This window comes from Phocoena sinus, chromosome 16 (genome assembly GCF_008692025.1).
Source record: "Phocoena sinus isolate mPhoSin1 chromosome 16, mPhoSin1.pri, whole genome shotgun sequence".
NCBI lineage: Eukaryota > Metazoa > Chordata > Mammalia > Artiodactyla > Phocoenidae > Phocoena > Phocoena sinus.
This window is the reverse complement of record NC_045778.1, coordinates 35,565,797-35,592,522: the sequence shown is the minus strand read 5'-3', so window position 1 is coordinate 35,592,522 and position 26,726 is coordinate 35,565,797. Positions and strand designations below refer to the sequence as shown.

The 26,726-nt window shown below is 42.3% G+C and overlaps 1 protein-coding gene across 2 annotated transcripts in view; it reads left to right on the top strand.

The window, feature by feature from the left end:
* The window catches only part of GRID1 (glutamate ionotropic receptor delta type subunit 1), a 671,539-nt gene that overhangs the window by 426,202 nt on the left and 218,611 nt on the right, over positions 1-26,726 (top strand). For both annotated transcript variants that reach the window (XM_032609306.1, XM_032609307.1), the window contains exon 6: positions 20,569-20,739. In XM_032609306.1, the coding sequence (XP_032465197.1) occupies positions 20,569-20,739 (171 nt within the window). The remainder of the gene's footprint in view (positions 1-20,568; positions 20,740-26,726) is intronic.

Below are 26,726 nucleotides of genomic sequence, written 5' to 3'. Positions count from 1 at the left end.
TATCTCGGGAGGAAGAACAGCACAAACTTCCTACAGCAAAAGATATTGCTGACCTCTGTGTGGGTATGTGTGGGCAGGTGCATGGCGGAGTGGGGGGGCAGGGATAGAAGGAAAGTGCAGAAAAATTGTTCTAATTCTTTCTGATTCTTCTACAATAGTAAAACAAAATACAAAAAAAATCAATAAAATTAGCTTTTTTAACAGCCTTATATATGTAGCTTCTTTTGCCAAATTGAGGTTTTCCTGTTAGGTTCAGTGTTATGTCCTACTGTTTTCAATTAATAATATATCATTAACATTTTATCAGCTCAGTAAATAGCATTTGGGATAATATTTAATAGGCTTGCAGTAGTCTGTCACTTGGAGGAATCATAATTTATGTAAATCTTCACCATTTTTGGAAACGTAGGTTAGTTAATGCTATTGCAAATAATACTGTGATCAACATCATTATACCTAGACCTGCTGATGTCTCTCTGATTTCTTAAGATAGTAAAAGTATTGTTTCAGGGTATGGGAGCTCCCAAAGAGCTGAGCTCCTTTTTTCAGAGTGCCTGTCTTATCCCACCCTTATTATGTCTTGTGAACGTGAATATAATCTACATAAACAAATATATATTGTTTTTTCATTTTTACCAATATTTTGGATGAAAAAAGTTCACACTGCCTTGTTTTAATTTGCATTTCCTTGCTTATTAGTTAAGTCAAACACTTTGAACATTTATTGGTTAATCATGCCTATTTCTAATTTTGTGACTTGGTTGCTTCTGTCCTTTGTGCAAATGTATGTCTTTTGTTATATGACTGGATCTTTACAACAACCCTCTAAGAGATACATTGTTAAGACCAGAGTACAGATAATAAAATCGAGGCTCTGAAAAGGTCTAAGGTATAAAGACAACCTGGAATTTTGAGCTCATGTTGATCTCATTTCAAAGCCTGTGTTATTTCCACATAGTACTGCTTTTGAACCATCCAGCCCTACCTTAATGGGAGATAGATTATTGATTTATGCCTTTTAAGGGTCAAAATTTCTGCACCAAAGCAAGTAAATATTCCAGTTATTCTATTGGATTAGATTATTTAATATCTGCGTCAAAACTTGGTTTTGCAGCTTAAATAGAATTTTCTATTAACCTTGATTAGTGAACTGAAAAGTCATGAAACTTTGCCAAATTTTCATCCAATAGAAGGGAATGAGCAGGGTCAAAAGGCCAATGGAAAAACAACATTAAGCAGCTTTTATGATTAAATTGAAAGAATCCTGCTTGTTCAAGTCTCTGGCTCTATTCTGTGGGTGTCTTTGATGACCCCCATGTGAAACCCCTCCAAGAAGACTTTCAGGGAAAGGGTGGGCACCCTCCTTCCTCTTACACAGAGTAGAAGCATATCCAAATTCTCTTTTCCCCTCAAAGAAGTGTTCCTCACTAAATCCTCTTTCCTTCAATTTTGACTCTTCTGGACTTTTTATATCTCCCTTGTGGGTGAAAATGTTCAGAGTCAAGAAATTGATTCTCAGTCATTTCCCTTGGCCCATCTGCATATGCACCAGGCACTTCACTATGGAATTTCATATCATTAAAGCTTGGTGCCTCCAAGGGAAATTCCAGTTTAGCATAATGGGTCAGTTTAATATAAAATGCCATTTCCTCCCCCAAATACTGGCTTCAGGAAGAAGGGCTCTATCGTCCATTAGATTTCTGTATCTCAGCTCACATGACACAGCCCTGGGAGGGGTGCATACCCCACGTGAGAAGCAGTCACAGCAACTAGGACCGGAAAGTGTGGTGACAACAGGGCATGAAATTATGGACAGTCATCTACTCCAATAACTTGGAGTAGAAGGTGGCAATATGTGAGGGAGGGTGTGAAGAGATTCTGCTGCATCTCTTGCTACAAGGACTTCGGATTTTACTCTGAGTGAGCTGAGGAGCCATTGGGACATTTTGAGCTGACGAGTCATGTGATCTGAATTATGCTTTAGAAGGCCCACCCTGACTTCTGTGTTGAAAATACACTGCAGGGGTGGGGGTTGGGGGTGAAAAACAGTTTAAAAATTAAGGCCTTTGATTAGAGATGATGGTGGCTTGGTCTGGCGTGATGTGAGCGTAGGAGGTGAGACGTGCTCAGATTTTGAAGCTGGGGCTGACAGATATTGCTGACCAAACTGATGTACAAAGAGGGCAAATGACTAGACCAAGAGCAAGCTCCTGGCAAGCATTTAAAGCCGGGAAAGGGAGATGGATATTTTAGGGTGTGAGTGAGGTGAGTGGTAGTTTATGTAGGGTGCTCTGGCTTTGAACCCAGGCATTCTAGCTCACTTGCTTATACTCTTATTATTTTGCAAACTTTTTGAAGTATAATTGACATTAAAAAGACTGCGTAATTTGATGAGTTACAATTTCGAGTTTTGACATATTTGCTTGTAAAACTATCACCACAGTCATGATAATGCACAGTTATATTACCCATAAGAGTTTCTTCATGCTCCTCTGTAGTAAATTTCTCTCTCCACCTGATGTGTTTTGTCGCTATAGATTACTTTGCATTTTCCAGAACTTTATATCAATGGATTAATAAGGTACAGCTTATTCTTTTTTGTCCAGCTTATGTGACGTGGTGCAGTGATTTTGAGATTCCTTTGTACTGCTGTGTATATTGATGGTTAATGTTAGTATATGGTGAGAGGTAAGGGTCGAGTTCAATGATTTGATTTGATTTGATTTTTACACATGGATATTTAATTGCTTCTGCTCCGTTTGTTGGAAATAGTATCCTTTCCCCTTTGAATTCTTTGCTGAAAATCAATTGGCCTTCAGTATTTGGGTCTTCTCCTGGACTCTTTATTCTGTTCCATTGGCCTTTATGTTTATCTTCACACCAGTGCCACCCTGTCTTCATACTGCAGCTTTATAGTTAATCCTGAAGTCAAGTGGAATAAGTTGTCTGCCTTTTTCTTTTTGAAAAATGTGCTTCCACCCTTTTAGGTCCTCCACATTTTCACAGGGCTGGGACTAGGGTGAGGCAAATGAGGCACAAAATTCAAGGAGGAACTCACTCTCAAGTGTATGCATATATCTCAGCCTAGTTCTGGCCTGCATTTCCACACACATTTTATTTTTAAAAAATTTTTATTGGCGTATAGTTGATCTCCAATGTTGTGTTAGTTTCAGGTGTACAACAAAATGAATCAGTTATACATACACATATATCCACTCTTTTTTAGTTTACTTTTCCCATATAGGCCATTACAGAGGATTGGGTAGAGTTCCCTGTGCTATACAGTAGGTCCTTATTAGTTATCTGTTTTATGTATAGTAGTGTATATATGTCAATCCCAATCTCCCAGTTTATCCCTCTCTCCTCTTTACCTGGTAACCATAAGTTTGTTTTCTACATCTGTAACTTTATTTCTGCTTTGTGGATTAGTTCATTGGTACCCTTTTTTTAGATTCCACATGTAAGCGATATCATATATTTGTCTTTCTCTGTCTGACTTACTTTACTTAGTATGACAGTATTACTCAGCCATAGAAAAGAATGAAATAATGCCATTTGCAGCAACATGGATGGACCTAGAGGTTGTCCACATACATCTTAGAATTAACTTGCCAGTTTCTAGAAAAAGACTTACAGAATATTAATTTCAATTGTGTTGAATCTAGAGATACTCTGAGGGACAGTTAAGATCCTCACAATGTTAAGTCTTCTGATCCATGAACAAGGTATATTTCTTAAAATTTATTATATCCTTCTGAATTATTTTCAGCAATGTTTTGAAGTGTTAAGTGTACAAAATCTTGTTGTTACATTCATCCTTACATATCTAATATTTTGATACAGTTGTAGGTGATGTTGCTTTTTCAATTTAAATTTGCAGTTGTTTGTTGCTATCATGCAGAAAATACAATTGATTTCTGAATACTAACCTTGTATCCCACAACCTTTCTAAACTCACTTAGTTCTAGTGGCGTTCTTTTGTAGATTTCCTGGGATTTTCTATATAGACAATCATGCCATCTGTGAATAAAGACAGTTTATACTTCTTCCTTTCCAATCTGGGTCTCCTTTATTTCTTTTTCTTGCTCTGTTTTACTGGCTAGAACCTCCAGTACAATACTGAATAGATGTAATAAGAGTGGATATCTTTGTCTTTTTCCTGACCTTAGGGGAAAATATTCAGCTTTTCACCATTAATTATGATGTTAGATGCATGTTGATCATAGATACCCTTGATTAAGTTAAAGAAGTTTTACTTTTATTCCTGAGGGTTTTAAAAATAATTGGAAGTTGGATTTTGTCAAATGCTTTTTGTGCATCTGTTGAAATAATCACATTCTTTTTCTTTTTTTTTTTCTTTTTTAAAATTCTGTGAATACAGAGAACTAAGGAGATTCCTTTTCAAATGTGAAACCAACCTCACAGGACTGGAATAAACCTCACTTGATCTTGATTCTTTTGGGTTTTTTTTGAATTGTTGGATTTAAAGTTAGCTAAAGTATTAGCTAAGCTATTTTAAAGAAGTTTTGTATCTATGTTCACAAGGGAAGTTAGTCTGTAGTTTTCTTGTCTTGTAAATCTTTCGTCTGGTTTTGTTATCAGGGTACCACCAGCCTCCTGGATGGGGTGTGTTTACTTATCTTCAGTTTTTTTGAAAGGGTTTTGTAGAATTGATAGCATATCTTCTTTAAACATATTTTAATTCAAAACATATTTTGAATTAGTTATTATATTTTTTTCTGTCCCCCCGCTTCTCTCTTCTTCATGGACTTAAATGACATGTATATTAAGGTACTTGAAGTTGTTCCTGCTCATTATTAGTGCTCTGTTGATTCTTTCCAGTCTTTTTTTTTTTTTTTTTTTCTTCCTATGATTCATTTTGGAGGCTTTTTGTTTCCACACTTTCAAGTTCATTTATTTTTCTTCTGCAGTTCTAATTTCCTGTTGATTTCATCTAGAGTACTTTTCATCTCAGACACTGCATTTTTATTTGTAGAAATTCAGTTTGTGTCTTTTATTTTTCTCCCTGTCACGCACAAATCTTCCTCTGTCTTCTGGAACATATGGTGTGTATTTATAATATTTACAATTTCTGTTTTAATGTCCCGTTCTACTAATTCTACCATCTGTATTATTTCTGGGCCTGTTTCTATTGACTGATTTTTCTCCTCATTATGGGTTGTATTTTCCAGTTTCTTTTCATGCCTAGTAATTTTTGAGTAGATACCAGACTTTGTAAATTTTACATGGTTTGTTGCTTGAATCCTTTTTATTCCTTTAAATACTTCTTTTCCCCCCTGGGACTCAGTTAAGTTACTTTGGAACATTTTGATTTTTTAAGACATACTTTGAAGCTCTGTTAAGCAGGACAAAACCAGTCCTTAGTCTGTTGCCATTGGACCCATTTTTGAGGATTGTTAAACCCCATCCTTTCAGGTGGTCCTTTCCCTGATAGTTTCCTTATGCACATATGCTAATCGATACCCAGCTCAAGACTCAAAGGGAACTTTCTACACATTTCTAGAGGACCTTTTCTGTGTAGCTCTCTCTTCTCTGGAATTCTGCTTCCTTGGCCTTCTCAAACCCCAAACTCTCTCTTCCACTCATGGAGACCATCAGGTTCTGCCTAGGTTTCTCCTTGCTCTGCGGCAACCTGGAAAATCTGTTGGAGCAATAAACTCAGGATTATTTCATTTATTTCTTTTTTCTTGAGTATCACTGTTCAGCTATGCCTGTTGTCCCACGTCTGAGAACTATTGTTTCATATGTTTTGTTTGTTTTTTAGTTATTTAAGGTGAGAAGTAAGTTCAACCTGTATTAATCCATCAAGGTCAGCATCTACACACTTAACTACCGTGCTGTATATCTCTAGTCTTCTGAATTTATATTCTCAGATTTTTACACTTGGGTCTACACAATTGGATCCAGTTTAGATGTAAGGGCTTTGATATGTTAAATACAGGCCTATAAACCTCAGAGCCATCCATTCCAGGGCTCTGTGCCATGCAATTTTATTTTAAAATCATCTTTGGAATTTGTTTTTGGTAATATTTCTGGATTTTAAATTATAAATGCAATTAAAAATTATAATTTTCTGTCAGCTCCTTGGGGTTAAAAAAAAACACGAGGTGTTAATGTGAAACATTAGGTCTCATTTCCTAGTGGTAGGGATAGTTGTACACAAATAAAAGTAGATTTAAATATTCTTCTGAGGTGAACAAATAGATATTGCAAACAGAATAATTAAAGTGGTTTGTAGCAAGCTAGCAAATGAATGCTGTGAAAGATCAGCCGCTATTATATTTATTTTTTTTCTTTGTGAATATCTGCCTGGGGAGTAAGCTGCAAATTGAAGCCTCAACCAGCTTTTAAAAGTTTAACAGCAGAATGAAAGCATCGGCTTTGTGTTATAGAGACAGTTACTTAGGTCAGAGCTTTAAAAGTTAACATTTTTGAGGTCCTCATTTTGTGTGTGTGGAATTCTGAAGAACTCCTTCCTTCCATCCCTCCGTTTCTCTCTTTTCTCCCCTCCCTCTTTTCTTCTGTCTTCTTCCTCCCTCATTCCTTTCCTTCCTTCCTTCATAAGTATTTGCTAGGCTTGGTGCTCAGCACTAGGAAGGCAAGCAGAATATGAGAGATCTATGCCCTGTCCTGGAGGAGCAAGTTCTGGTTCCAGCTCCAGCAAAGATGCAGTAATAGACAAACACCTGCAGTTTCCTCCAGTGCAGGGAACACTGAGAATTCGTAGTGCCCCAGATCTGGATCAGAGTTGTGGGTACACAACAAAGGACCAGGAGGATCTGAATAAATGGAGTTTCTTTATGTGGCTCTTGAGACCCCCTTTCCAGGGTAAATTCTGTGCTGCTCTGCTGGAGGCATAGGATTGCATGAAGGGCTGCTTCTCTGCCTGTGACTGAAGAGTCCTGTTACATGGAAAATTTCTACTCAGACTCTGCCCCAAGTTATTGAACTGGACAGACTTTGATTTGTCCTGCTCTCCAAATGGCAAACCAGACTATTTTTAGCCTGTCCCTAACAGTTATTTTAGTGCTTTTAATGCCCAGGTCCAGACCTACAGAAATATACATTTCAGGTCCAACTTAGAGCGTATTTCAGGAATATCACATCTGAAAAAGAGAGGGTAAGATTAGCAAATGCTGAACCACTTCTCGGAATTGTTTTGACTTTCCTTAGATGTTCTAAGTTCACTGGAATTAAGGGAAACTGTATGAGTAGAGGTGGGTGACATGGGGTTGTAAGAATTCAGAACTTGCAAGGTTGAAGGAAGCAGGAAGGCTGAAGAAGATGGAGGGAAAAGAGGGGCGGAGGATGAAGAGGGAGAGACAGAGGAGACAGTGGAAATAGGAGAGGAGAAAGTGAAAATCAGAAACAGAAAGGAAAGGAGAGGAGAGAAAGGGTGGATGACTCTCACCGATAGCCCACTCAAGCTGTCATCCGTAGAAAACCAGCCAATCAGAGGAGCTTTAGGGACTGTCCCCAGTAAATGCTGGGGACATGTGTGTGTCCCCTGGCTCATTGGAGGGCAGATATCCACCTTGTGCTCATGGCCAAATAAAATAGAAAAAAATGTGATGAAATAAAAACTCAATTAAATGAAATAGAATAAAAGAGCCACTAAAAATGCAAAGCTCTGGGCAAATTTAACCTTCTCAGGCAAGAGGGAAGATCCTCCTGGTAAACAGCAGGCCTGGGGAGGGTTTCCCTGAACTTCACAGAGAGCCTGAGGGGACATCCGTCCAGCCCTCTGGCCGCAGGCAGCTGCAGGTCTTTAGGGAACAAGTTCAGCTGCTTATTGCTGGCTGGTCTGACTGGACCATTCATGGGAATGGGCTGTGATGGAGGAGGCGGGGTGGGGGAGAGCCCTGCCACCTGTAGCCCTCGGCAACCCGAGTATAAAGGGGCAGGAAGAGTGTGGGCTTGCGATCAGAAACTGTTTGTGCCATTTATAAAAATAAAAGAAGCCATACAAATTTTCAGTCAGTGGGCCATTTTAAAGAAAATGATGGAGTGGTTGAGTCCAGGGAGTCAAGTATATGCTGGGGTCTCTTGGAGATGAAGAGCAGGAAAGAACTCAAAGCAAATTGGGGTGGTCAGCTATGGGCTCCTTTAGGGGTGAAGAAGAGGCTGCAGGAGCAATGGGGTGACAGGAAGGGCAGGAAAAGGGCTGCTCTGGCTTGCTTGGAGGCCAGGCTGACGCGGGTCTTCTGTTGGCCTTCTAAGGTTGTAGAAGGAGCTTTAGTTTTTGAGTTAGAAGGATAAGCGGTACTTGCTGCAAAACTTTGTGCTAGGAGTGTTGGATCCCACTGAATTAAAGTCACTGAATTAAGTCAAAAACCCTGGGAAGTACTGTTATCCCATGTACTGATGGCACTCAAAGAAATTAAGCGCCTTGTCCAAGTTACAAAGCCAGGAAGAGGAGAAGCCATGGACGGAACCCAAACCCATCTGATTCCAGGTCCTCCAGCCTCTTCACTTCACTTCTATAATATCTTAGACCAGAGCTTCTCAAACATAACATGCCTATGAATCACCTGGGGCTGGTGTCAAAATGCAGATTCTGGTTAGATAGGTCTGAGAGCCTGCATTTCTAACAAGCAGGCAGTGATGCTGATTCTTTTGGTCCACGGGCCACACTTGGAGGAGCAAAGGGGATCCTCTATGGCAATCTTCTATATACTATGTAAAATAGGGAGACTCATGCATGCCCCCATGAGTTCTTAGGGGACGAATAATGAGACATGGTATGTCTCTGATCAAAACAACCTCTCAGAAAGTGCCCTTCTTCTCTGCCTTGTGTCCTGGAAGTGGAACCAGCACAAGCTTTGGCAGCTTCTTCCTGCCCTCTCTTCCTCACCAGGATGTCTTTGTCTCCTTGGAGCCTTAGCTTGCCTTGCCTTAAGCGCTCCATAGGGACCCGAATACAGCAGACATTCTGAAAAGCCTGTTGACTTCGCTGGGAGTAATTCTTTCATCACAGCTTTATTGAATCCTCCTTCTATTTTCTCAACTTCTCTCAAGCCAGCCTTGTCTGTGAAGTTTCTCTACGATCATCAACTTGAAATTACTGACACCATCTTTTTTATGAGGAAAATAAACTTTATTATTTTTCCAGAGATGGAATAATGCTGGTATCACACAGATGTTTGATAGATCTAGGTCTTTCTAAGGAATAAAAGGAAATGACTCATAATGTGATTGCACAGCCCTATGTAAGTTTAGAACTCTAAATAAATATTTTAGTAAGAGTTTCCCCTGATATCAGAAGGTTCAGAAATTTTACTGAAGTCTTAAAGATTAGACAAAAACTTATTTGTTTATGAGTTTCGCATCTTGTTTGCCAAAATGTATATTTAGAAAAAGGAGATCCTTATCATTTTGATTGCTATTTCGAAGATTTCTCCTCATTATAAAAATGTATCCTCTTTGCTATTCAGACTCGAAGTGAGGCTTCTGTAGTGCTTCTCCCTCTGTTTAAAATAAAATATTTTTAAGAAGTTTAAAAGATACAGAGCACGATATAACAAACACCTACATGTCCACCATTCAAATTTTGTATTATTTGAGATCTTAATTTTTAAGAAATTGACCATTTCAGATAGATTTGGAGTCTGTTCTGTACCCACTTACCTTGGAGTCTGTTCTGTACCCACTTACAGATCCCATTAAATTCTGTACCAGACAGGCTGATGTTGACTATAAATTACAGAAAAATCTGAATCTAATTTCCTTAAGTGGACCGAGATTTTATTATCTCACCTTAGAGAAGGCTCAGAGGTATGTCATATGGTTACAGGGCAGAGTGATTCAGAGGCTGAGTAGTACCCTCAGGACCCCGGTTTGGTCTGTGGTCCTCAGTGTGCTAGACCTGCCTTCACATGGAATCTCCCTGTGATTCAAACCTCCAGAGGCAGAAAGTTGCTGTCTCTTCTAGGGCTTTTTAATACTGAGCGAACCTCAGAATCGCTCAGAGAGAAACCCCCTCACATCTCAACAATCAGAAATGGAGTCACGTACCCTCCCTAAAACTGCTGAAAGTAGTAGGAGCACGCAGGTTGGCTCAGACCAAGCAGGATGTACCTCTGGTTCTGGACACAGCGGGTCACCCCGACTTGGAATCCCATGGTGGAGGGCAGGGCACCTGTTCACGTGAGGGCTGTGCCGGCACAGAAGAAGAGGGGCGAGACGGTCAGGAAGGCAGCAGATCTGTGTGTTGCCCAGGGGCAACCACTCTCCCGAGGTCAGTGCGTGTCCTTCACAGTTATGTTTCTGTTGTCCCATTACATACATTTCTACTGTTCGATCCATCATTCTGTAACTTGCTCTTCATTGTCTTGCTTTCTCTTTCTGTTTTCCTTAGCTCTGTTATCTACAGCTGTACAGGTAATAATGTAGTACTGTAGTATTCAGTCTTTTTTATTCCTGCAAAGTAGCTCACTGTACAAATTCCATTGCTTCTTGGATCCTATTTTTGTTGTCTTCGTTGTTGATTTTACATCAGAGGCCTGAATGGAAGTGAGGAGGAAACAGCTAAGTCTGACAGATACTGAAACTCCTCTGTCTCCGAATTATTCTGTCAGTGTTGTCATCATCGTTTATATTCTCACAGTTGGCAGCAAGGAAGACTTTAAAAACCCTTACTAGCTTCCACATCAGTTGGTCATCACCTTTTTGGAGTCAAAGGCTTCTTTGGAAACCTATGGGCTTTTCTCCACAGGAAAATGCACACGTACTTGTATACTTTACATTTGGGGGGAAAGGTGGGCCCCCCTGAAGCCAGCCAGAGACACTGACTGAAGACACATGTTACCTCTGAATGGTGACTATCAGATCCCATTCTGTTCCTTTCTGTGCTCTTTAAGAAGGACAGTTTTGGTTTTGATCAGTGAATTAAGTATGTCCTGTCTGGGAGGTTGTGAGGACTGGATTTTCTTTAGAATTTTTCTAATGTTTCTTCAGTTTTAACTCTTTGTAAGTGGAGATTTGTAGAGGTTTCCTAATAATTTAATGGAGCTAAGATGAAGATCACCTAAGCTTCAGTGTGTATTCTCAGTACAAGTTTAGAGACAGTAAATATTTTTATTATTCAGTGCGTGATGCAAGTCTCACATTTTATTGTTTTCCTAGAAATCTTTCTTTAGGTGTGCTACAAGACACAAAAGAGTCTTTTCCCCCACCCCCGATGGCTGGCAAGAAGGGTGTAATGTTACTGGGAACGTCATCCCTGTTTTCTTCTCTACTTGTTTTAGTTGTTACAATATTTTTGTCACCAAACTGCATATAATTCTTCCATTGAAAAAGAAGCAAGTTCCAGCAGTAGTTTGCTCTCTCTTTGTTTTAATTCCACAATCAATATGTGCTCCACTTCCTACATTCTACCATCTTTAAACGTGATCCATTTGGAACCACTTTAGTCCAAGACAGCATCATCTCTCACAAAGATAATCTCTTGAATGAGCAGTATTGAGAGAGGATTTATAGTGGAGCCTTCTAGATTGCAGGCAAGAAAGGTAACAGAAATTCAGGGGGGATATTTCTGGAGCAACAGAAAATAAATAAGGTGGAACCTGCCAAATATTTACCTTCTTCCACCTGTAATAGTGAGATGATTCAAGAATACAATTGGGATTTGACCAAATGGAAAAGGTTGCACATGCTTCTCTTGGGCCCCGCAGAACTAGGCCTCCTTTTAATATTAATGACAGTGAACTTTGGAGAAGGCAGGCAAGTGAAGCAAATGTAAATTGTAGCATAAGAACTGAGGTTTAGTCAGTCACACAGCCAAGACACATAGAGAGGGATTTGGGAGATGGATAGGTATCCCAAGAAAAAGGCAGGGTCATGCCTTAAGGAATTAAAATTCTATATACAAGGTTGAGTAGTATGTCTTTCAGAAGAATAATTAGCTTGAATGACACTCCCAAAAGGAAAAGAACTAAAAAAGGTGGAAGTAATGTATTTTAAAAATAGTTTAAAGTAGGTCACTGAACAGTCAAGAATAATGTCCACAAGAGCCAAATATAAAGTGAAAATGGAAACTCTCGGAAATAGTTGAGCTTCAAATTAGGTTTTGCCTTAAATCTATTGGTCACGCTGTGGAGACCTTGAGCTTCTGTTCTTCTGGCTGTGTGGGACATAGAACACATGAGGTCCAGTGTAAGGACCAAGCAAATGAGAGATTTCCACATAAAGCTGGAGACTTACATCCTCACTATAAGGGCTGATGAGAAACAAACCCACTGTGCAGAAGGGAATAGGAAGGGAAATTTCCTGCCTTGACTCGGAGTTGCCTAGCGGAGGGATATTTTCTTGAGAAGTGATAACTCTCATGCAGGCTTGTGATCCAAGTCACACCACCTATGGTGCCTAACAAAGCACAAAGGAAAATCTCATGTTAAATTATGTGGTTATAGATTGGGAGTGATCCTAGCGAGGTGGTAGAAGCAAGCATAAATATTTTCCGAAGTAATGGCAATTGCGTCAAGCTTCAGAGAATTCCTAAGGAAGTTCTAGGAGAATAAGATTGCATGTGAGAAAGAAAGGGAGGGAGGGTGGAAGGAAGGAAGGGAGGGAGGGAGGGAGGGAGGGAGGAAGGAAGGGAGGGAGGGAGGGAGGGAGGGAGGAAGGAAGGGAGGGAGGGAGGGAGGGAGGAAGGGAGGGAGGGAGGGAGGGAGGGAGGGTGGAAGGAAGGGAGGAAAGAAGGAAAGAAAAAGGGAAGGAGGGCAGGTGAGAAAGAAAGAAAAGCCATCATGAGTGAAATCCCAGGAAAAAAAAAAAGGGGGGGGACAGCTTCATCAGATCTGAAGTGACTTTAGATATTAGGATTATCCGACATAGACTATGAAATAAGTATATGCCTAGACATGTTTCAAAAGTAAAGAGATGCTGGGAAATATGAGCAAGGAGTAAAAACACGTTTTAAAAAGAAGCAGAATTAAGAAAGAAACAGCTTCAGGAAATTAAAAACCTAATAATTGAAGCTAAAAAAAAGAATCAAAGTGGACACATACAGAGAAAGAATTAGTGAATTGGAAAATATGAAGAGATTATTTGGGATGTAGCCCAGAGAAACAAAGAGGTGGAAAATATGAAAGAGAGGTTAATACACATAAAAGATAGAATAAGATCTAACGTACTGTTGGTTGGATTTCCAGAAGGAAATAGGAGATGACAGGGAAAAATAACATGAAAGGATATTACGGTTTAGACCTCTCTAGAATTATTGAAAGAAACTAAACCTCAGATCTAGGAAGCCCAAGGATCAGGAGCAGAATAAAAATAAGAAATCCACACCTCATAGTGTGACCACAGAACACCAGAGACTGGTGAGCATCCAGAGAGAAAACACAGGTCATCTTCAAAGGAATGACACTTAAACTGATTCCTAATAACTGGAGGTTGTGGCCTGAATAATGGTCCACAAAGATATCCAGGGCCTAGTCCCTGGAAACTGTGAGTGTCACCTTACACGGCAGAAGAGATTTTGTAACATGATTAAGTTAACAGTCTTGAAATGGGGAGATTACCTTGGGTTATCCAAGTGTACCCTAAATACAACCCCAGGTGTCCTTTTAAGAGGGAGGCAAAGGGATATTTAACTATACAGAAGAAGAGAAGGCAATGTGACCAGGGAGGAAGAGATTGGAGTGATGTGGCTACAAGCAAAGAAGTGCTGGCAACCACGAGAAACTGTAAGAGGCAAGGAACAGATTCTCCCCTAGAGCCTCTGGAAGGAGTATATCCTTGCCAACGTTCTGATATCAGCCCAGTGAGACTGATTTTTGGACTTCTGGCCTGTGGAACTGTGACAGAACAAAATGCTGTTGTTCCAAGCCACTAAGTTTGTGTTAATTTGTTGTTGCAACCATAGGAAAATAATACACTGGACAAAAATAGAAGTAAGAATACAGTGTAATATTATCTTCACTGTGCTATGAAAAATAGTGTTCAACTTAGAATTTTCTATTTCAAGAATGAGCTAAACAAAAGATATTTTCCAATAAACAGAAACTAAGTTTATCACCAGCAAACCCACATTAAAGGAAATCCTAAATGATATACTTCAGGGGGAGAAAAGTGATCTGAGATGTAAGGTTTGAGGTCCACAGAAGAATGTATAACAAATATATTGATAAATATTGTTTAAGTAGATAAATATTAACTGTATAAAACAATGGAAATTATGTGTGATAAGAGGGCACAAAGAAAGATAGAATTAAAATACTAGATATCATCACATTAGTTGAAACGATGGTGATTAGAGATAAAGATTGAAGAAGAGAGTAAAAAATATTGATTAATTTTACACTTTTATGCATATTAAAATATCTATGATATCCAATGAGAGAATAATGGCTAATATAACTTCTAAAAGAGGGTAAGAAAATGAAAATAGGAAAAAATCATTCCAAAAGGAAGCTAAAAAGAAGGAAGAAAAAAGAAATGGTAAAATATGTAAATAATATGATAAAATTAATCCATATATGTATGTAATCATAAGCCAATATAAATGGATTAAGATTTCTACTCAAATGTCTAGGATGGATATAAAAAGTCGAGTATATTTTGCTTACAGGAGTCCCACCTAAAATGTGAGACAGAGGAAGACTGACAGCAAAGTAATGAGAAAAAAGCAGGCAGACTCTAACCAAACTAAAACTGGTGTAGATATGTTAATAACAGTAGACTATAAGGCAAGGTGCATTACTAGAAATAAAGAGGGTATCTAAATAATGATAAAAGGTTCAGTTGAGCAAGGGTTTGTAATTCTAAACTTACATGTAATTAATAAAAGACAGTATGGTTTTTGAAAATATAGACTGAATACAAAGAGAAATAGAAAAATTCCTCATCTAATGGACCTAAAAACAGACCACTGAAATCAACAACAATTGGGCAGTGAACATGCATGAAACATTCATGCAAACTGTCACAAAATGAGGCTCAGTAAATTTTAAAGGATTTGTATCACACGGTCCACATTCTTGGGTTACAATGCATTTAAACTTAAATCAATACGAAGATTACTAAAAAAAAAAAACCTTATGTTTGGAAAATTTTGGAAAAAAAATCTCTAGTACACTACTCATGGGTCAAAAATAAATCAAAAAGGAATTTTAGGGGCTTCCCTGGTGGCACAGTGGTTGAGAGTCTGGCTGCCAATGCAGGGGAGACGGGTTCATGCCCCGGTCCGGGAAGATCCCACATGCCGCGGAGCGGCTGGGCCCGTGAGCCATGGCCGCTGAGCCTGCGCGTTCGGAGCCTGTGCTCCGCGACGGGAGAGGCCACAACAGTGAGAGGCCCGCGTACCACAAAAAAAAAAAGGAATTTTAGAAATAATGATACAATTAATATATGTGATAACTTCTGGGACACAACCAGAGCAATGTTTGGGAGTAGATATATAGTCTTAAATACTATCATTAGGTAAGACAAAAGCTTTCCTAAGCTTCACATGAAAAAATGTTTGAAAAATAACCACTTCAGAAATCCAAAGAAAATAGAAAAATAAAAGTAATCAAGATGAGTAGACATTAATGAAATAGAAAACCAACACCTAAAAGAGTATCAGTTAAGCCAAAACTTACTTTTTAAAGAGAATTCATAAAATACACAAACTTCTAGGATCAAAGTAAGAGAGAAGACACAAATACAGATGATTAGAAATGGGTGATGGCACACAACTTTAGATGCACTGGAGAGAATAGAAGTAGAGTGACATTGTGAACAACTTATGCCATTAATTGGAAAATTTGGACAACATGGCTGAATTTTTAGAAAAAAGTGACTTAGGGCAAGGAAGACAAAACAAGCAAAATTCCTATAAAAATAAGGAAATTTAATTAGTAATAAAAATCTTTCTACAAAGAAAACACCAGTTTAGATGAATTTACAGGCTAGTTCTACCTAACATTCTGGAAGCTGGAGAAGATATTTGCAGCATGTGGCAAAAGCTTAATATCCAGAACTAAAAAAAAAAAGTCCCACAAATCAATATGCGAGATATCCAACCCAGGAAATTGGACAAAAACACAGATACAAGAAAGGAAACACAAATGATTCATGAATGTATGAAAGATATTTAACTCTATTAAGAATTAGGGAAGTGGAAATTAAAATCCAGTGATGTACCAGTTCATCCTCACCAGATTGGCAAATATTAGGAAGTCATAGGCTATTAGGAGCAGGGAACCATGCAGAGCAACGGGGACTCTCTTCACCACACACAATTATCAGTGGATACAAATCACTTTGGAAATTTGGTATTACCTAGTAAACTTGAACATGTACATATTCTCCCATGGAGGAATTCTAATTCTAGGTATATAGAGAAATTCTTAAAAGTGTGTACCAAGACACACAGGCAGGAAAAATGTACGTAGAAGCTTTGTTCCTAATAGCAAAGAAGCAAAAACATTCAAACGGTAATCACAATAGGGTGAATACATTGTGGCAGAATCACACAGCACAATAGGACCGCTGTGAAAATGAATAAACCAGAGCTGCGTCCATCACCATGAATAGATCACAAAAACGTAATGTTAAACGCAGTGGGTTTTAGACGTTGGTGAGTACTGGCATTGTCTGGAGAGCCAGTGGAGACACAGAAGCCTTGCTTGTGGAAATGGGACTGGACTGTACCTCTGTAATTTTGCCAGTTCCCCAGGTGATCCTGATACACAACAAAGTTTGAGAACCACTGTGTTAAAACACCGTTGTAAGAGGATGCAGACTGTTTAGCTTACACAAAGGTGAACAAAATGTACAAGACTAAGATATATATTATTTAGGTTACATACATAAGTTATAGCAAGACAAAGGCAGCTCCTGGTGAGGAGGAAATGGTAAGCATTTGGGGAGGAGGCATCCAACCAAGATGCAGGTTATTTTTTGATGGAAGGTACACTGAAATCATTTTATTATTCATACTTTATGTAATGTTTGTGCATTAAGATATATTTCACAAGGCAAACTTAAAAAGTAATCAAATAAGCAAGATTTATTTTGAGCCTGTGCCCTTCAGCACTTCAGTGAGCTTCTGGGTATGATGTGTTACTGTTTCATTGCTGCCTTGATGGCTTTGGTGAGGTCAGTGGGGATCACACAGTATATACACATTGTCTTGTTTCTTCTGCTCATCAGCAGCACTGTCTGGAAGGAATGTTCAACTGGGGCAGAGGGGAAGTTTGTTCTCCATGTGGGTTGTGTAAATAGGCTGCTTGCATTGCCCTCGGCACCCTTAGGAAGGCCCGGAGTTTGGTCCTGTTCACAGTGGTCCAGAGGCTGACCTGGTGTGCAGCCTGGAGGCAGTGCCTGCCTGACAGCAGTGAGCAGAGTGGGAGCAGATACCTGTGTGCAGCCCAGTGGTACTGAAGCGACATGGTAGGGCCAACAGGACAGAAGAGGGCCTGGCATGCAGCTGCCGGAACTGATTGATGATGCAGGCTTGGAAGTGTCCGAGGGAAGGATACATTCCTAGGAGGAGAAGTGACCCTTTTTCTTGCCTCCAAGCGATCCAGGGGAGTTGCTTCCATGGATTCTTAGAATGTGATTGCAGCTATCTCTGTACTAGATACTAAGGATAGGCCCAGAGGTGTGGGGAGGTGGGTAGGAGTGCTTCGACCCCAAGTGAGTGGGTGAAAACTGGGCCACGGGAGATGGGAGGTCTGTAGAAATCCAGCTGATCCTTACTCTGAGGAAGGCTTATAGCAGCTGATGGGTTGGAAGAAGCTGTACCAAGTTCTCATCTCTGTCCTGGGTAGGCAGAATTGAAAAGGAATAGTCTGGAGATCTGGGCTACTTGGGACAGGGACCCAGCCCCCTTGATTAGGTCCTGGCTGCCCTGGCTTCTTTAGCCACTCACGCCAGGGGCTGCTGCATGTGGCCAGGGAAGGTGAGGGTTATACCTATTAGAAAGGTACTGTGTTCCCCCATCAGCCAGGCCCCCTACAATTTCCAGGGTTCTTCTTGGGGCGCAGTAGGGAGGGTTCAGTGCCACTGACTCTCCCATCGGGAAGTTGAGGGTGCAGGAGAGGCTTAATAAAAGAACTTCTATGGTGACCTCTGCTATGGAAAGTAAGTGAGAAAAACAAAAGGTTTGTAACATATCCATTTCCTTTCCAAGGTGTGCTGGCTTTGATAACCCCCCTTTTGCAAATTACATTCTTCATGACCTCGTGACTTTTCTAGGTTAAAAAAAAAGGGGGGGGGGGCTTCCCTGGTGGCGCAGTGGTTGGGAGTCCGCCTGCCGATGCAGGCGACACGGGTTCGTGCCCCGGTGCGGGAAGATCCCACATGCCGCGGAGCGGCTGGGCCCATGAGCCATGGCCGCTGAGCCTGCACGTCCGGAGCCTGTGCTCCGCGACGGGAGAGGCCACAACAGTGAGAGGCCCACGTACCGCAAAAAAAAAATCCCCCTTCCCCCACCGCAAAGGCCTCTATATTCCTTCTCCAAGTAAAGCTGACCACTCCACTTATTGCTCTTTCTTATAGTTCTACTTACTATTAGGTCAGAATATGATTTCTCTCATCCTACTATCCTATGCTTGGGGCAAGGCATCCATTAGCAGGGCAGCTAAGAGCAGAGCACAAACGTCCAGGCTCAGCTACATTCTCTGCTTCGTTTCCTGAAGCCCAACTGGGTCCTGGGCCCGTCTCACTTGGTGGTCCTATATTGCAATTTCCACACCATTGATTGTCAGTTGGTCCTAATCCAACAAGATCATTGTCCCTTAAACAGACTTTTGTCTGAACTACAAAGTTTAAGTGGCTTAAACCCAGATTCAATAGGTAATAGCACTTCAATTCTTTTGAAATGCCTGCAGTTCTGCATACTTGGGAACTACTGATCATTCTAAAAGGATGCAATTCTTAATTTCCTCCTTTCTCCCAGATCTAGCATATGGCTACAACTGACCAGTCTACACACTCATATTGAGCACCTAGGACATTCCTGAAATACTTTGTTTACCCTTATACCCTTAAACATGTTATGTTCTTGTTTAAGTGATTTTGAAACTTCTGATCACTCATTTCTCACCTCATTAGGTCCATTTATACCATCTCATTGTCTCAACTCCAGACTGTGTCATCTGCAAGGAGGAAAACTTAAGACCAATTTTAAAACACAGTTATTCACAGTTAACATCTTGACTTGCAACCAACACTGATGGAGTCACTTCTTAGAACCAGCAAACCAGGGCTTTCTTAACCTGACTGTCTCCCACCGCCAAAACCCTTGGTGAATGTCCATTTCTTGTAGTTCCTGTGTTGATCTCAGACATGGAGCTGTTTTGTTCCTCTCTAATCCTCACTCCATACAGCAGCCAGAGATTTTTTAAAATGTAAATCTGATTGTGGCTTGTTGGTGGATAAAATCTTTCAAGGGCTTCTCATTGTCTCTAGTGAGGATGATTTAGCGGGATTTACTGAACCCCACACCCACATCTGGCCCAGGACACAGATCCCATGCTGCCTTTGACCATCTCTCCCCGCTGCCAGTGGCCCTGCCCCTCCCTAGGTTGGAGGGGCACCCCACTACCTGTACCGGAATAGGGTACCACAGGGTGCCACCTGTTGCCCGCATCTTCAGGAGCATGGCCAACGACTCAGCTCTGCACTGCCCCTCCCCCTCCCCCCTACCTGCAAGCACTTTGCCTAACAAGGTCATCCTTCAGGTTCAGCTTCAGCGCTAATTCCTCACACAAGCCTCGTCCTGGAAAGAGCTCCCCTTAGCCTGCTCCCTTTGCTATTTCTATGCGTGAGAGTGCTCATTTTCAATAGGATAATAATAGGATCTTCCTCATAGAATTCCTAAGGTTGTTGTGAGTACCAACTGATAAAATGTGTGTAAAGAGCTTAGCAAATGGTCTCATGTGGAAGCACGATGGGTTTCCTTTGCCTCTAGATTTCCATATGACATCACTCAGCATATTTCATCCTATGATGAAACCTTGAGTTTCATCAGATGGGATTAAGCCTGACTCATTCACTGCTATATGCCCAGTGCTCAACACAGAACAAATCACAGAGGAGCTGTTGGGTAGATTTTGTGCAATGAATGAGTGGACATATTTTTAAAATTTGTATGCAGATCTTTTTTTACAAGAAAATCTAATTATTAAAGAATTAGGGGAAACTCATTGTATTTTGGTCAGCTGTGCCAGAGAAAACCAGTTTTCCTTGTCTAAATCAGGTAGATGACTCCCAACAGGAAATTTAGCCTTTAATTCCAGCTAATGCCTGTTGTGACATTTGACAGCACTGGTTCTTTTTGAGTTTGACTCCGTGGAAGCCAGTGCATTGGTGGTTTAGCTGCAGATATCTTTTCCTGTCCTTCAGGGAAGGTGTTGAATAATCCTGTTTGCATTTTAGGGTAAGCAAGTTTTATTTGTCAATAAGCAACAAATGAATTCTTTGACCTTGGGCCCAAACTCATAACCCCTTTGGCATCAGCTATTTAGGCTGTAGACCTAGACAACTACTGGTAAGTCTTTTGCAGAGATCATGAGCTCATGAGTCAATGGTAAACATTTCTGGTTATCTTCCCAGGAAATCAGTGACCCCGAGATCCTGGATCTGGTCCACAGTGCCCTTGGCAGGATGACCGTGGTCCGGCAGATCTTCCCATCTGCAAAGGACAACCAGAAATGCATGAGGAACAACCACCGCATCTCTTCCCTGCTCTGCGACCCCCAGGAAGGCTACCTCCAAATGCTGCAGGTCAGTGCTTGCCTCCCAAGCTCCCTCCAGGAGGAAGTCTCACCCGTACACTTGGCCTGTCGCGGTCAACAATACGCCTCAGCTCTTGGCTGAGTGCTGTTGCTCACCAACTTTAGTAACTAGAACTCTCTGTCGTTTGCTGACATTGAAACCAGTCAACTGGGCAGTGCCTCTAAGCACATTAGCAGGCAGATATGGCCATTGTCAGCAGGCAGGACGTATGAGCTCACTGGGTGCCTCTAATATTTAAAAGTTGCGTGCTTAGGGAGTAAGGAGAGTCCTGTCTCTTAGGCTTCTGTGATGACTGTTTTGTGGGGCATGATTTCATCTGGCAGGACTAGGGGTAGAGCCTTCCTGCGGGGAGTCATCATTTTGAACCTGTTTTAAGTTCTTCCGTGTAGAAAGTCAATAATATGGAAACAGCTGGGAACTGTCCCAGTTCATCTTCTGAATGCTGAGGCTTAGGTCAACCAGAACATGCTGGATTCCCAGCTGACCGGGGGGGGGCAAAAGGGTAGGAGCATCACTTGCCCACCTGTTCCATTCCTTCCAAGATGAGAAGTACAGTGTGTATGGTTAGTTATTCTGCCACTCTCTTGACATAGGTGCAAGCAGGGTTAGCTCCTCTTGGGCCTGCGAGGGGGATGTGGAGCTGTGTACCTATTGTGAGAGGTGTTTTCTCCCTGGATGTTTGGGGGTAACAGCGAAGCACTGTGGAGACTGTCTATTGGTAGCCCGGCATCTGCGTCTCCACTAGGAATATAGCACCCAAGAAAACTTTCATTTGACGCATGGAAATTTCTCCTAGTTGGGTTTGTGAAAAGCGCTCAGAAGTTTGTGCATGGGATATGCTTGCCACTCAGCATTTGAAACTAGTTACATCTTCTTTACTTAGCCAGGCGTAAGGATTGCAGGGCAGAAATGGGCTGTGTCTGCCACCTGAGTATCGGGGCCACCCCAGAACATCTTGGTATCATCTAATCAGGGGGCACATGATTTGCGGAGGGGGGTTATTAGAATCTCTATGGTAGGCTGGGTACATGTGTGATTTGCCAAGGTACCAAATCCAGTCTATAATCTTATATGGGGGGGGGGGGGGCGGCGGTGCGGGGAGAGGAAACACGCTCCAACAGGCCGCAAACGCTAGAAATATGTTCTTGGTTGATAGGGAAGCACAGAAGACACTGAGATTTTAGCTGGAGTAACTCCCTCTTCCCCAAAGCCCATGGCTCCAGGGAGCCATCACAAGGTCTGGGGTCTTTCTAAGGTGGTGAAGGGTTGACCGAGAGAGTGGACCAAAGGCCTCCACAGGGCCGTGGACTTGAGAGCCCTGGGCATATGGGCCAGACGTGGAAGGTGCTTAATGCAAGGATTTGTGGTTTTGGCTCCTGCCGTGACCTGTCCCGCCTTCCTCTCTTCTGGAGTTTGGAAGAAGAGGTGAGGGGGTCTCATGGTGCCTCTGTATTTACCATCCCACTCTCCGTGTGGATGCAAGTGCAGTGCTACCACGTGGCCCAGGCAGTGTGTGCTCATCCCCACCCGGGGCAGGACAGGGAGGTGCCGGCCACTCTGTGTGGGGACCAGACCCCGGGAGGGTCTCACTCCTAGGAAGGTCTCCCCAGGTTCTCTCTCCTCAAAGGGCTTCGTCCTCCTCCAAACGTACACCAGCCCTGCTGTGCCCTGCCCCATATCCCCCATGCATTCTTCTCAGTTCTTGCTTTACCATAGTGCACTTCTACTCCAGGAGAAAGGAGGGCTGCTTCCCGGTACACCAGCACGTGCTGCCTTGATGGGGTGGAGGGAGAGGAGAAAGTACTTCCTGTCTAGGTCTTGATTATTCATTTTTCCCTGGGCAAAAGGCTTAGGTGAGCTCTTTGGTTGCACGTCAAACACATTGGATACAAAGAATCTGTCCTGGAGGCCAAGACAGAAAAGGAGACTGGTGGTAGCAGCGAGGAATGCAGTAGAGGGCTTTCTGAAATGACACACAACCGTTAGGAGGATGAACGAAGCCATGGCTCTGAGTTGGGTGGCTGGTCATCATCAAGTGAGGTCAGTGCGATATCGAACGTAGAATCCTGGCCACCCTACCTCTCTCTGTTCCTTCTGAGACCCAGGCACTACATAAAGTGCCAGATTTAAGAGTGAAATCATGGAGATCTTGTAACAGTCGTAGCAGCAGAAGTCACAGCAGCAGCAGTGGCTGTAGTAGTGTTAGTAATAGTAGCGACAGCAACAACAGCACAGGAGCCAGCTTGCTTGGGTTCAAATTCCAGTAACTCTAGTTACTAACTGTTTATTATTATTTGTCATTCTGTGCCTCAGTTTCCTTCTGTGTAAACTGGGGATTAGAACACTACCTACCCCTCAGAGTCATAATGAAAATTAAAGGGGAGAACATATAGAAAGCAGTTTGAACAAGGCTGAGCTATTAACAGTACCGCTCTGGAGGAGGGAGCCAGGTGTGTTCAGGGTTTCCACGGAAAGGCTGAACACGGCCTCGTTACTTTTTGTATGATGTAGTCCGCTCCCTTCTTGAGCATGCTCTTGGAAAGCCTCACGGTGGGTGGGAGAGCACTTCCCACCTGTCCAGCCCCTGATCACCGGCATCCAGCACCACGTACTGTCCGTATCAGTCACACAATCATCGCTGCCTTGTGTGGGAAAGGAGAGGCCTTGTCTTTGCGACCCGCTTAGCTCTTCAGACAAGACCCTGCTCCTTGGAGACTCTCGATAAGGACTGATGGGGTGGATCTGTTAAGAATGCAGGTCTTAACATAAGTTAACCTGTCTCTAGAAGCCTCTTTATAGATCTATAAATAAAATACGTTATTAAAGCAATCTATCTCCATTCATTGCATCTCTTTCCTTGTGCGGGCTATGAAGAGAGGCCAACGTGGATTTATTTACTCATCCTACCCAGCTGCCATTTGGGCAGATTCATCTCATTTACAAGCCATTCCCTTCACGTTTCCTCAGTAGCTATTACCACTTCTTTCTTTCTTAATGACAGTGTAGAAGGCAAACTAATTTCTACAGCCTCTACCTCTGAGATTGATGGAGAAAATTCTAACATGTTTAGCACAACCAACTGAAGGAAAAAAAAAAACAGCATTGATGTCGTGGATTATTAACTTTGTCTTGATGAAATTAATGAAAATCCTTTCGGAAATGGAACCCTCAAGTCCATCTTTAGTTCCTCCCCCAGATGGCTGCTCTTGGGATGATAATTCTGGATTAGAAGTTTTCAAGCGGACCATCAAAAACAGGGAATTTTTACAGGATCATTCATCTCTCTGCTTCTGTACTGAGCTGGCCTCAGAAGCTTCATCTTCTTCTGTTAGGCCTGTGGTCAGGGCTTTCTGTGCTCCAGAACCAACCAGGCAGTTATAGCAAATGATTTTGGTTCCTATTTAGTAAAGAGAACATCTTTTGGAAGAAAAATACTTAAATAAGTGGCTTCTAGTGGCTCCAAAAGTATTGCCTTTGCCAGTGTGCAGTGCTGTTGTTTATTTTTCCCTACAAAGCACTGTCTTATTTGGGTGTTTCCGATTCTTGTTTTCTCGACAAGTTAGTTTAGGGCCTGTCTTACTCAGCTAGTAATAAAAGTGACAACCAGACCTTAAGGACCCCTGAGACTTTGCTCAGATTTCATGGGTAGCCTTGGTCAGAGGTGCGTCTTTAGCATCCTTGGTCTCCAGAACTGCATTGCCTGGTGACTTCAGGGCTATAGTTGACCTAACAGACACATTGTCACATTGCTACCCCATTTCTATTCAAATGTGTTTCCAAGGCGGGACAGGCGAATGAGAGAAGCTGTGTTGTCTGGTCCCTGTGAAGCCTGATCCTTGACGTAGGCTGTAGGGGCTAATGTGGTATTATTATAAAATGCTCCCTCAGGTTGGAATTTCTCTTCTTTGTGCATTTTAAAATTGTGGAATTGATAGATGGAATCACCCCTTCCTCACTCAATCTATTAAAGCATTTCACCCCGCCCCTTACATCCCTGTTTCTGTAAGCCTTTTTGGACTTCTCCCTAGCTTACAAGTTTTTTGTCAACCTACCTGTAGAATTCTTTCCTCTGGAGCAACACTGAACCTCCTCACATCAGAGCTACCTTGGACTTCATGTCACTTTCTCTGGTTTTCTTCACCCTAAAGACCCAGATGGAACATGTAGGGACCAGACTGGGGAAGCGTGAGCATCGATGCCTTTGTCAGGGCCAGTTGAACAGGTGGTCTGCTTGGGTGCAGCTGGTTGTAGTTCTGGCCGCCGGTGGCCATGTGTACAACTGGAGGCCAGAGAGCCTCGGGTATAGCAAATGTTCCTCCACAGCTCTCCCCCCTCCCCCCTCCTTGGATTCAACATGAGCAGAGATCCCCATCCTCTTGGCCCTCTGCCACCAGCGGCTCCCTCCTCAGGCCTGGCCGTGGCGCCCTCTCTCAGGATGTGTGGGCTGGCAGCAGGTTGGCAGAGAGCTCTCGCCTGGAGATGGATTTCTCAAGCTGTGACATCTGGGCGTCAGCTTGTCCTCCCAGCTGGACCCTCTGCCGGCTGCTTGTCTGACTTCGCTGGACGGCTAGAGCCTGTCTGAGGATCTGGTCAGAGGTCAGTTCCTGCTGTTTGCCTCTGTGAGGCCTCCCTGCACTTTGATTGATTAATTACTTCGCTTGATTAATGACGGAGGCAAGAGAAAACTGGGCTCTTTAGAAGCCTGGAGGAAATGCAGCCTTTCTTAATGAACACATTTCCCACAGTTTTAGCTGTGGTGTTGGGTGGATAATGGTCTGGTGGCGAGCTGCAGCTGGCCCGTGTGGCTGCGACCCTGGCCTGCCATTCATCTTCCTTTGCCTTCCGGGATGATTTGTACCTTGATAATGTGGATGCACAACAGTTCCCTGGGCCCCTGGAGTGCAAGGGAGGCAAGGCTGGAGCACCCTAATATGACTTGCCTCAATTCTCAGATTTACTGTGGAGAAATGTGCACAGAGCACTGGGAAGGCAGATAGCCAGTGACCTAGCAGGGCCGTCATCCTCCTGGGCCTCTCCCTTCCAGCCTGACGGGGGTGGGCATAGGTCTCAGGCCGCTGAGGTCCAGATAGGATTGTACAGGTCTCCTGAAGAGCTGAGCACATTTCACAGGGGGCTTCTATTTGCATTACTCCTGGCCCTAATCCTGCCCCTAGGGACTCAGTAAGGAAGTAAATCATCTGAGCTTCTGATGGGGCTGCCTCTACCCTACCCAGTACCGATCCAGATGGGAAATCAGTGTCTTTCCTGGTTTCAACAGGACAACAAATCCAAGTCTCGGAGATGGTGTCACATACGGTGGAGGTAGAGGTGGGACTTTCGTATTGCAGCTGCACAAACAGCCTCGAAGTTTCGAAGTCTTCCCGGAGAAGGCTTGTGTGCTTCTCCACAGCTCCACCCCGTCCACCCAGGGCCTCATCCTTTCTCCACATCTTGCTAGCTTCCCGTTCCCTATCCACCCTCTCTTTTCTCCCTCTGGGTCTTGACTCCAAAGTAGATTCTCCTCATTTTCTCATGAAGATCAATTTAACAATTTTACTGGTAGCCTTTGCTCCTGCTGACACAGGTATTTTCTTAAATAAAATATAGTTACTGATGTAATGGGGATTCTGGGTGTTAACTGTTCAAAAAAAATGTTATCTTCCCATCCTTGGTCCTCTGGCTTCATGTGACTGGTCTTTAATTATCCAGCAGCCAGGAATGTCTGCCTGGGTTTCTCAAGAGCTGAAACCCCAGTCAAGAGCTCACGGCTGAATTCTCTCTTCCGTTTCCTGCAGATGTGAGGACCTGCCTCTTTTTTTTTTTCTTTTTCTTTTTTTTAACATCTTTATTGGAGTATAATTGCTTTACAATGGTGTGTTAATTTCTGCTTTATAACAAAGTCAGTCAGTTATACATATACATATATCCCCATATCTCTTCCCTCTTGCGTCTCCCTCCCTCCCACCCTCTCGATC